The sequence below is a fragment of the Globicephala melas genome, chromosome 18 (assembly GCF_963455315.2).
Source record: "Globicephala melas chromosome 18, mGloMel1.2, whole genome shotgun sequence".
In the NCBI taxonomy this organism is placed as follows: domain Eukaryota; kingdom Metazoa; phylum Chordata; class Mammalia; order Artiodactyla; family Delphinidae; genus Globicephala; species Globicephala melas.
Genome location: NC_083331.1, coordinates 12,451,031 through 12,463,686, shown reverse-complemented (window position 1 = coordinate 12,463,686; position 12,656 = coordinate 12,451,031). Strand labels below are relative to the sequence as shown.

Genomic DNA, 12,656 nt, shown 5'->3' with positions numbered 1-12,656 from the left:
CCCACCCTCCAGCAGACCTCCCCTAGAGTCCATGAGGCAGAACTTTGGTGATATGGCCACCTTTGCCTGCAAGCGGGGCTGGGAAAGTATAAATACATGGTAAAGAGGATTTGGACCAATAATGATTCATCTCCTAGGACTGCACACACTGTCACTCTGCAGACTGGGGCCAAAGGAGCAAGGAAGGAGGTGGTGTTTGTTGGGTAAGCAGCTAACAGTGCCACCACAGTCCTATAATAAGAGTATGTACAAAGGACGGTGGCTACCCTTGTTCACTGATATTAATCAATTCCAGGCTGTGTGTCAGGCACTAAAATATTAATCCTTGGGACTTCCCTGGTGGCACAGTGGTTAAGAATCCACCTGTCAATGCAGGGGACACAGGGATCGCCCTGGTCCAGGAAGATCCCACATGCCGCAGAGCAACTAAGCCCGTGAGCCGCAACTATTGAGCCCACGCGCTCTAGGGCCCGCATGCCACAACTACTGAGCCCACACGCCTAGAGCCTGTGCTCTGCAACAAGAGAAGCCACTGCAGTGAGAAGTCTGCACACCGCAACAAGAGTAGCAACAAGCCTGCGCACAGCAACCAAGATCCAAAGCAGCCAAAAAAAAAAAAAAAATATATATATATATATACACACACATATATACATATATACACATATATATACATGTATATATTAATCCTTGGCTTTAAGTAGCTCATAGCCAAGTGGGGAGGGGTACAGTTCATTACTAAATGAGTGGTGCAGAGTGATTTATAGCAAATATAGATCACTGTTCCATGACTTTGATTATTAATAATAATGAAGTCAGGAAAGTTTCAGGCATCCCGGAGTCTTGAGCCTGTTCCTAGTGGGAAGGCTCTACAGATCTACAGATGAGAGATCTATCTGATCTACAGATGAGAGATCTATCTGATCTACAGATGAGAGAAGTAACAGTTGAATGGGAAAATGCATTAGGAATACTTATTAGAATTATACTTTTTCCCTGGGGAAGGTGACGATGGGCGTGGAAGCTAGGAAGAAGAAATGGTGTTTGAGCTGAGTCTGAAGACAGGAGTGCAAACACCAGATAAGAATAGCTTCACAGGGGTTTCCCTGGTGACGCAGTGATTAAGAATCCACCTGCCAATGCATGGGACACAGGTTCGAGCCCTGGTCCAGGAAGATCCCACATGCCACGGAACAGCTAAGCCTGTGCGCCACCACTACTGAGCCTGTGCTCTAGAGCCCGCGAGCCACAAGTACTGAGCCCACATGCCACAGCTACTGAAGCCCGCATGCCTAGAACCTGTGCTCCGCAACAAGAGAGGCCACTGCAATGAGAAGCCCGTGCACCGCAACAAACAGTAGCCCCAGCTCACCACAGCTAGAGAAAGGCCACACGCAGCAATGGAGACCCAATGCAGCCAAAAATAAATAAATAAAAATTTAAAAAAAATAACTTCACAACTGCCTATGGAAATGAGCCTCAGAGGCAAGGGGTGATGAAGAGGTTCTGCAGAGGGTGATGTGGAAAAGCAAAGGGCATGAGCCACACCCCAATGGCTTGAAGTCTAAATGAGGGACAAAGAGATGTTGATAGCAAATACAGATCACCATTTCATGACTTTGATACTAGATCAAAGAGTAATGGCAGTCGCTTAAGATAATAGTGAAGTCAAAGGAAAATGTTTAAGATGCTGGAGTTTTGAGCATATTAGAGGCTGAGGACCCAGAAAAGAGGAAGAGATTGAAGATTCAGAAGAGGACAGATCGTGGATGATTATCTGCTGAGAGCCAGGAATTCGAGTGAGAAGATTTGGGGAAAATGGTCTAGGATACAAACAGCTTCTCTGCGGAATGAGGTCAGTTGCTGACAAGTAAACAGGTCATTAGGCAGTATTGGGAGCCCAATCATAAATGTGTACCAGGGCTTCCCTGGTGGCGCAGTGGTTGAGAGTCCGCCTGCCGATGCAGGGGACACGGGTTCGTGCCCCGGTCCGGGAAGATCCCACATGCCGCGGAGCAGCTAGGCCCGTGAGCCATGGCCGCTGAGCCTGCGTGTCCGGAGCCTGTGCTCTGCAACGGGAGAGGCCGCGACAGTGAGAGGCCCGCGTAACACACACACACAAAAAAAAATGTGTACCAGTCAATTAGAGCATGGGTTTTATTTTTACTTTTTCTAGCAGCTTGGTAGCCTAGGCAAAAAAGTCAAGAGAATAAGAGATGGCCACTGCCTGTTCTGGTGTTTCCTCTGCAGGAAAGTGAATTGTGACTTTGACCTAGTAGGTCAGTGTCGGATCTTGGCACCAGGAATTCAACAACTCCTCTCGGCCACCAAAATGTGCGGTGGGTATAATCTAGTCACAAGGAGAGGGCAATTAGAATAGCAGTGTTTAAGCCAAAATCAGAGACCCAGTTTATATTGCTGTCTTGGAATTCAAATTTATTTTATTCTGACTTTTATATAATTTGACAGGTAGCTTTTAAATATTGCCAGAAATATGGAAGTGACAAAGTTCGAGTGATAACGCTGGTGAAGAATCGTGGGAAAGGCGGAGCTATTAGGATGGTAATACCTAATTTCAGCATTTTTATTTGAAATATAAAGGTATTTTGAATAACCTCTTTTGCAGATTACAGTACATGTATGTCCTACAGCCAGCTAGTTAAATACTAGTCTTTCAAATTAGTGGTAAATTGCTTTTAATAATAACTTCATGCATATATGTACATATAATATCCAATTAAAAAATATCATGCCATATCTATAACATACTGGGTGACTCAGGAAAATGTTTATCTTGTTCAAAGTTGAAAACATTGCCCTCTGTCTCTTATGTGTCTTTGACATAGTTACCAGATAATACGATTACATGATTTTTTGCAGTTTACAAAATGCTTTCATGTATTGAGTTTTACCTATATGAAGGTGCTATGCAAAACATGGTAGTGTGAATTAAGATAAATCTGGGACTTCCCTGGTGGTCCAGTGGTCAGGACTCCATGCTTCCACTGCAGGGGTCTGGGAACTAGGATCCCCAAAAACTGCACAGTGTGACTGAAAAGAAAAAGATAAATCTGATATGGTCACTCCTGATGTAATTTGCAGTCTAATACAAAAAGTGATTGTACTTATGAGAGAGGCACAGATGAGGTACAGTAGAAGTTCCAGCAAAGAAGAGGTTACTTTCAGCAGAGGCATATCAGGTAGGAATCAAGATACACTGAAAAAGATCTAAAAGCAAGATATGTGAAAGAAAATCCAAACAACAGTGCCTTAAATGATGTAGAGGTTAATTTATTTATTTTGTGCCTCCCAAAGAAGTCTAGATGTAGGCAGTGCAGGGCTCATTCAACAACTCCGTGTCCTCAGGAACCCAGCTTCCTGCCTTTTCGCTCCCTCTTCCTCCTGCCCACCTGCATACAAAGTGACTGCGGGAGCATCAGCCATTACCTCCTCATTCCAGACAGGAAGGGTAGAGGGCAAAAGACGCACGCCAGTTAGTTTGTCCCTTCTAAGGAACCTTCTCAGAAGCTCCACCCAGTGACTGGCCAGAACAGGGTCACGGAGCCACCCCTATTTCCAAGGAAGGCTGAGAGATGTTTTTTCTGACATTTTCATTCTCGGCCAAATCAGGGTTTCATTTGTAAGGAAGAAGAAAAGAATAGGTATTAGGTAACTAGCAACCTTGGGCACATGAGTAAAATAGCAAACTTCACAAAAGATATGTCCCTGAAGCCAGGCCTCCAACGATGGTGAACACTGGCTTCCACTTGCTGACTGATTATTTTGAGCTGAACAGCAAAAATTTACCACTTCAACATGATTATCACATTTAAACCTCCTCACATCATCTCAGTGAGTTAGGTCCTATTATTTTGATTATATAGATGAGGAAATTGAGACATAGATAGGTAAAGTGACTTACTCAACGTCACATAGATATTAAGGCAAGATTTGGATTGGGTTGATTTAACCATGAAATCGTGCTCTTCACCTCCCTGATCCCATATGGAGAAAGATTTGAGAGAAGAGCATGCCAGTCAGCAGAGCAAGAAAAGACAGAAGTAGGAACTCTTGGGGTATGTACTAGAAGCAGTGAGTTTTCTCTGACAGGGTCACAGGATATGCAGAAAGGAGAAAAAGAAAATAAGATTGATGCAATATCATCGTGGGCTTTAAATGCACCCATTCATTTATTTATTCAGCCCACATTTGAGTGCTCACTAAGTGCCACGTACTTCATTAGAGATGCCAAGATGAAAGATACCTGTCCTGTCCGTAGGGTATCATAGTTCACTAGTGTTATAAATGCTCCAGTATAAATGCTCTGGGAGGAGCAGCAAAGACTTCCCACAGGAGATAAATTCTGGATGGACTCTTGAAGGAGGATTAGGAATTCTCTAGGCAAAATTCGAGGCAGGGAGCTTGCAGAGGAGAACATGAACAAAGACACAACAAAGGAACTTCTAGTGGTACATGAGGCTTGACTTTAGAGATACGCTGGAGGGTTATGTGGGTGTAGATCACAGACTTCAGGCTAGAGGCTGCTAGACTTTCACCATTGACAGAGTGACAGCAGCCAGCGCAGTGGTGTAGGCAAGGTACCATGAATATTTGGATTATGATGGTGACACAACAGAGGAAAAGGAAGAGACGAATATGAGAGGTATGCAAAGTGAGGTAGAATTGTGTCAGGTGATCGGAGAGAGCAATGAGTTACCAGTAAGTAGCCTTGGGTACCTGAGAGGGGGAGGATGTCGTTAGAGAAGAGGTGAAACACTGGAAGAGGAGCTGGTTTAAGAGACAATATGTTTAGTTGAGTTTGAGCCATACTGAGTTTGAGATGCCAAGTAGTGGTATCCAGAATAGCCTGGTGGAGAGGGTGTGAGAGTCATCCACATGTGTCAGCTGAGAGTTGAAGGCATTCAGTTGGCAAGGAAGAGGGTATAGAAGGAAAAGAGGGCCAAGAACCAAGCCTTGGGGCAAAGAGGCACATGAGGAAGAAGAAAAATCAGAAAGAACAGAGGGGAGAGGGTGTTACTGAATGGACAACTGTGGGAGCAGCTAACTTAGACTCTTTCCAAGAAGTCTGGCAGTGAAGTGGAGGCCATCCAGATAGGATGTGAGAGTAGCAGGCATTCAAAAGCCCCCTTTAAAGAAAACGATGAGGTGGCTGAAACAAGTTTGAGGGCGAAGGCAATTTTCCATTAATATTGTGTAACAACCTACAGTTCAGCCTTATCAGGTATCATTGAAATAGTCCTTTATCATTTTTTTTATTTCAAACGTGTAGCTACAGATTTTGTGCCTTGTAATGTTTACTCTTTTCCAAAACTTAATAATGTTTATAGATTAAATATAACATTTTTATTTCTGCTTTTTTACCCATATTCTAACAGATATGATAAAGAAAATTACAGATACTAATTAGCCTTATACTATACAATAATTGATCAAATTTGTCTAGATTTGTATACATACATCTTATCTATAGCCACACTGCTGAGTGACATCAAAGCTGTATTCTGTATCAAACCATAAATATATTTACACTTAAGACACACTGTATTCACTCACATGCACCATGAAATGAAGAGTTGATGCGTAAATCACTTTTTGGCCTTTTGGCTAAGATCAAGTGAAGAGTTGATGCATAGTTTATTTCTGAGTGAAATATACACTCGTAGAGCCATATTCTGCCCAAAAGACCAATCAATTCAAAATTGAATGGCGTAATTTTGCTAAGTGTCAGATGCCTCAGATAGCAAAATAACATTTGAATATATCCAGACTTTCTAAATTTTAGTGACATTCCACATTTCTTTATTCAACAATTAATTTAAAAACTTTAGATTCCATAATAAAAGATAGTGAAGATCTATCATGTTATGATGCATGTCGTAGCAAAGCTATCTATGTTTTGTTCTTCCTATGCTGCTGTAAGGACCCCTGATCCCTTTTATGCAGCATAATACATATACAATACAGATATAATATTTATGATAGCTATTTTACATTTTTATTCTTACTGATGCAGCATATCTTTAACTTATCCAGATCTATTTTCTTATCTTGATATTTTCCAAGGTATTAATAGTATGACTTCACAAAGTTTTAAAAATCATGAAATAGACATTAGCTACTTTTGGAAAGATCTTATCAATGTAATTTACGTTCAGTGAACTTCGGCCTTTTTCTGCCATTTCATACCTAATATTTAATTCTTGGATATTTTAAGTACAAACTGATATGTCACCGAATTTAACAAACTGATATGTCACCGAATTTAACCTTGATTTTAAGCAACTTTGTTTTCTTTGAAATTTTTAAATCCAGGGTGTATTCAGTTCTCGAGGAGAAAAGATCCTCATGGCAGATGCTGATGGAGCCACAAAGTTTCCAGATATTGAGAAATTAGAAAAAGGGCTGAATGATCTACAGCCTTGGCCTGTGAGTATAAGAATATAGTTTAAACAATATTCATTAAAGAATAGAGGGGGTCTAAAGTAAAGTTAAAATGATATTTACCTGTAAGTTAAACAATTGGGAGATTTTTTTTTTGGTGTGAAATTCCTGTATACAGTCCCACAGAAGAGCTAATATTTTATTATAAACATTTGCTGATTTTCTGAGATTCACTTGACAATTACTTATTCAATATTCTGTCCGTCTCAATTTTAAATTGCTTTACTTCTACCAGAGTTTTAATATTTATCATGCATATTTAGCTAAGTCTTTTATTTAAAAGCATAGACTGAGACTTCTGGGTAAAGATGTGAAATGAAACTGGATCACCAGACTCTTGTTTTTGATGAAACAAACAAAAACAAAACACAAGCAGCAGTCTCTCAAAAAAAGATTATGTGTAAGTTCGTGCCATAACTTCAGAAAGTGGAGGTTGACTTTCACTCAGTATAATACATTCGACTTTCATCCAAATTGCTATGTATATCAGCAATTTGTTCCTTTTAATCACTAAGTAATATTTCATTGTATGGGTGTACCACAGTTTCTTTATCCGTCCAACTGTTGAAGGACATTTGGACTGTTTTCCAGCATTTGGCAATTATGAATAAAGCCAGTATCAACATTTGTTTTAAAAAATAGAGGTTGAGGAAAGAAAGAAAATCTTGGTGCCATTCCCACCTCTTAAAAGCCATTTAGAGAAAGAAGATGAATTTATCAAATTCTGAGCGTTTTTAAAAATATTCCCAATCTAGAAAGAATCAGACTTCAAGAATGAGTTAGCACCCATAGACAACCATATCCCAGGATTCTAGCAGAAGCGGAAATTGCTAGGGCTCACCATTGTCCTGGCCTCAGACTGGGTTTGGGTTGATCACAGATCCACGTGATTGGATCCATTCCTCAGAGGAGTGTACCCTTGTCCTTGTACAGGGTACGACAAAATCTCACAACAGCAAGGAACCCAGATAACCCAGGAAAGCTACATAGAGCTTTAGGGTACTGCCCGCCACCACCAAGTATAATCCTCAGGCCTTGAGACTCTAGTTCAGAAGGGAAAAATAGGTATCACGAAAGGTAGAAGTTTATCAAGGAGAATTCACCTATACTGTACAAGAGCTACCCATGTTAATCATGACAAAATGAAAAGAAATAAATGGCAGCTACACCAACATATTACTACAGAAAAAGAATTAAAGAAAGTTTCATACAAAAGGAAGATAAACCCCATCTGAAAGCCAGTGTAATCCAAGGAAAAGGCTAAAATTACACAAGAGTATTTTTGCTAAAGAAATAATACTTAATGAAAGTAAGAATTCAGCAACACAGGCAATTTGAAGGTGAGATGACAGTTGCAGAAAGAAATTTTTGCTAAAGAAATAATACTTAATGAAAGTAAGAATTCAGCAACACAGGCAATTTGAAGGTGAGATGACAATTGCAGATTTAAGAAAACAAATTGAGGGCCAAAATAAGATCAATAAATGGAACTATCCATGAATGAAATAGACCAAATTTAAACTTAATTATTATATTTGTTAAAATATTATTATATATTTGTTAAAATAATTCCTGATCATTCAAAAAGTAAACAATTTAAAACACCACACATAGAAAACCTATTAAAGCAAAACATCCAAAACCCAGAAAATTTAATAATAATTATAAAAATCCATCTCATATTTCTTTTCCTAGGAATAAATATCTATTTAATTTCATAGTTTGTGAAATATTGTTTCTTCCTCCACCATCACCCACTCCCATTTGTTTTTTCAAGATACTAAATAAATTAACTAATATCATTCTTAAAAGAATTAGTTTTGCAAATATCCCTTTTACCTGTGCTGTTCAAAGCAGTAGCTACATGTGGCTATTTAAGTCAATTAAAATTAAATAAAATTTTACTTCTTCAGTCTCACCACATTGCAAATACATGTGGTTAGTAGCTACCTTATTGGCTGACACAGATGTAGAGCATGTCCAAAATCAAAGTAATTTTGGACAGTGAAATTATTAAATTATTATTGGATATGTTACATATTCACTCTTACTAAAAAAAGTATGTCTTTTTTCATCTCTTAGTAAATCATGATAAGCTAAAAGAAAAGTCCAACTGGTGAAATTCTTGGGTTTGATATCCTAGTTCTCTCCAGAGAATCTACGGAGACTTGATATATTTCTCCCGCATTATTTCTCTACCTTGGGGACCCAAGAGTGGGAGGGAGAGTGGAAGGTGTCAGATTGTTAGCTGCCTATATGTCATTCTGTGGTGGGGCAAAGAAAAGTTAAATGATTCAGCCAAAGTCAGGGGGTGAACCAAACCATACACTGGAAAAAAAATCTGAACCTTCCTCTTATAAATCCAGGTCCTCTGAAAAGGAAAGGAGTTCTGATGTCATCTTTTTTTCTAATCCTAACCCAATTTACTGCATTGTTACTATAAATGTTGAGTTTTTGTTTTGTTTTGTTTTTTGTTTTTTTTGCGGTATGTGGGCCTCTCACTGCTGTGGCCTCTCCCGTTGTGGAGCACAGGCTCCGGACGTGCAGGCTCAGCGGCCGTGGCTCACGGGCCCAGCCGCTTCGCGGCATGTGGGATCTTCCCAGACCGGGGCACGAACCCGTGTCCCCTGCATCGGCAGGTGGACTCTCAACCACTGCGCCACCAGGGAAGCCCTATGATGTATTTTTAAATCCTCTGGAGCTAGTCCTTCATCACTCTTAGAATTTTCTCGGCTCTTCTTCGTTCTTTATTTTTCAATATTAACTTCCAAATCAGCTTGTCTAAATCAATGAAAAGTTATTTTTATGTTTTCATTGGTATGGCATTAAATTTAAAGATTAGCTTAATGAGCATTGCCTTTTCAGTGCTGTCAGTGCATCCTCTCATCCATGGTCATGGCATGCCCTCTGTGGCTGGATTTTTTTGTTTCCTTTGGTTGCGTTTATATCTTTCCTTTATTTAGATCTTGCCACATTTCTTGTAAAGTTTATAGATTTTTCTTATTGATGTTATAAATACTGTCTTTTCTTCCATTATATCTTCTGATCACTGTTTGTACATATGAAGGCTAAAATATTATATATATATTCATTTTGTGCCCACTCATCTTTTTACATTCTCTTATTGTTTGTAGTAGGTTTTCAGTTGATATTCTTGGGTTTCCATAATGTAATGATTATATATAAAATACCATCTACAGATAACCCTTTTCTTTCTAATACTACTACTTTTTCTTATAATTATATTGATACAGTATTTTCAATTAGAAAAATCACTTAAATGTATGACTTTTGAAATAATGCATGCCCCTTATATTTAGCCCTGAATAGTGTCATCTTGGTAAATACAATTAGAGTTGTTTAAGTTGTACATATTCTGAATTCCTCAGTAAACCTTTAAAGATATTTAATGTTACTTTTTTAAAAAATAGTTTCTAAAAAATGAGGTATTCACATTGAAAATAAATATTTTTATTAATGATACTTATTTCACTGCTTTTTTCCTCAGGATCAAATGGCTATTGCATGTGGATCTCGAGCTCATTTGGAAAAACAATCAATTGCTCAGGTGAGGCTTTCATCATGGATCAGTTTTCTCCTTTTTTACATATACATTAGCATGAGATAAGCTTTCATACTTAATCTCATAAAGATGAGGTTCCTTTCAGAAGAAAGGATTAGCATATTCAGGAATTGATTTTTTTTTTTTTCATGAGTATACAGGGAGGATGTAGACTTCACTTCGATTTTGGATACAAGCAGCTCTTTTTTTAAGACACAAAGAGAGTCCCCATTCAGTTATTATATAAGGCAAATTTCTCCAAATGATCCATTTTTGAACCTATCAACTTGCCTTTAGTTTTTCTCATGTCAGCACACTTAAGTACTATATTTTAAGTTTTATTCAAAGTTTAAATTTGTTTTTAACTGTTCCTCTTAGAAAAGCATTATACCTTCAGATTTGTAAAGTTGTACTGCCCTTTTTAGTATATTCAAAAAAATCACTGAAGACATTAACTTCTTCAGGTTGTAATTTACAGATCAGGCTAAGAAGCTGGAGTAATTTTGAGGAAAAAAATATAATAAGGAACTACTCTATGCAGTAGTTTTTATTTTAATTATTTTTTCACTTGAAAACGTAGACCTAATGTATCAAGCTCCGTAACTGTCCATTATATTCTTAACAGTTCATCTACTAGATTGGTCAAGTAGATCAAGAATAAAGCCATATTTTCAGTGCAAGGTCAAAATTATCTGGGGTGTTTTGTTTGTTTGTTTGTTTTTCCTTTAATGCATGTTCTTAGGCCAATCCCAGACACTAAGTCAGACTCTAGCCACGGGACCAGGAATGTGCCTTTTTAACAGTTCCCCAGGTCACCCTATGCATACCAGAGTTTGAGAACCAGCAGAATAAAAGATTGAACCTTTCCCTTAGTGATTCTGAAGTAGGACATGAAAATATTCTCATTTTTTTCCCAAGATATACTGATGGCAGAGTCATAAAATCCCTTAAGGATTTTGCTCAAATGTGGAAACCTGAACTTTCCTTTTTTTGTTTTTGTTTTTTTTTCGCGGTACGCGGGCCTCTCACTGTTGTGGCCTCTCCCGTTGCAGAGCACAGGCTCCGGACGCGTAGGCTCCGTGGCATGTGGGATCTTCCCAGACCAGGGCACGAACCCATGTCCCCTGCATCAGCAGGCGGACTCCCAACCACTGCACCACCAGGGAAGCCCCTCCTTTTTTTAAGAAATAAATAATTTTAACATCTTCAGCATCTAGTCCAAATGTAACTCTATAACCCTATGGACTGTTATTGGTGTTTCAAAAAGGTTAATCTGTTAACCATAGAGAATCAAACTCCTAGAAATTTAACACTGAAAGAGTTTAGAGATTAGCTAGTCCAACTTCATCACTTTACTGATACACAAGAGATAAGGAAAGAAAAAGTGCATGTGCGAAATGTTCAGCACATTATTTATCATTGTGAAATACTAGAAACTATAAAATACTAAATCCCAACACTAGAAAGTGTACATATTTCCCTTGGACGAAATGTCGTGCAGTGATAAAATAGATGATAATGGAGACTGTATAATCGTGTTGGGAAATACTAAAATATTAGGTTGTATGGAGAGAAAACAGTATGATATTGTAAATACAGTATAATTGTATAAAAAACAGTTAATGAAAATAGACGGATGTTAATTTAAGGGTTTTGTGAGTAAATTTTGTCCTTTTTTAAAATATATATATAGATAGGGGAAAAGAGGATTATCTACTTGGAAAGGAAAAAGGGTTGGAGAAATAGGAGGCAGTAATTAGGAAGCAGTTGAAGTAATCTAGGCAAGAAATAGTTGGGACCTGTATTGTTGGTGGCAGTAGAAAAGAACTGTGGTTTTTGATTTTGTTTTTAACGGTGCAAATTCTCTCACTTAGAACTTCCATTGGTTGAAAACTCTTTGAATTTTTTTCCAGAATAGTAAGATGAGGCTGTGCTATGGTCTGAACCTTCTTTTACCTAGTGATGCTTTTAACCAGTCATCAAGGGATCTATTCCAGGATCTATGCGTTTATAATTTATCTTGTCATCTATCCATCCATTCCTCCATCTGTAAAACTTAGTTACTGACATAGTGCTTTTGGACCCTACAGAATTGGCTGCTACTCTAGAAAGAAAGGGTAAACTGGTCCACTGACCAGAGATCAGCAGTTGTCCTCTGCAGATGCTACGTATAACTCCTGCTGAGTAGGCTTGTAGTTCAAGTCCAGGTGATTCTCACAGAACTATACCTGTCTTATAGAAGGTCATCTCCAAGGAGCAACACAACCATCTGCCACGTGTCCAAGAAAGTGCGGCGTGGCCTTCCACTTCTCAGCCATTAGGGTGTTCTCTTAATGTGCCATAGGTAATATAGATCCTGCATGGTGATCGATCTGTGGACAGTGAGAAAATTATAAAAGTATTAATTAACCAAGATAGTAAACAGCAACTTCAGTAGCTTAACTGTGTAGTTTTCAGTCTTATCTGTCCTAAATACCTTTACACATATTCTCAGTTAATCTTACCGTCTGTTCTGTTGCTCTCTTGGAAGACAAACATGCATGATACAGCACCATGGGAGTCTTTCAGGCATCCTTAAAAGTGTTCATATGCCCATGTGTTCTGTATAACAGTTAAAACAGTCATGTTTATA

The 12,656-nt window shown here is 38.5% G+C and overlaps 1 protein-coding gene across 2 annotated transcripts in view; it reads left to right on the top strand.

Annotated features, from left to right (window-relative positions):
* Positions 1–12,656, top strand: part of ALG5 (ALG5 dolichyl-phosphate beta-glucosyltransferase) — a 38,091-nt gene that overhangs the window by 8,616 nt on the left and 16,819 nt on the right. For both annotated transcript variants that reach the window (XM_030882487.3, XM_030882490.3), the window contains 3 exons: positions 2,470–2,562; positions 6,334–6,447; positions 9,971–10,030. In XM_030882487.3, the coding sequence (XP_030738347.1) occupies positions 2,470–2,562; positions 6,334–6,447; positions 9,971–10,030 (267 nt within the window). The remainder of the gene's footprint in view (positions 1–2,469; positions 2,563–6,333; positions 6,448–9,970; positions 10,031–12,656) is intronic.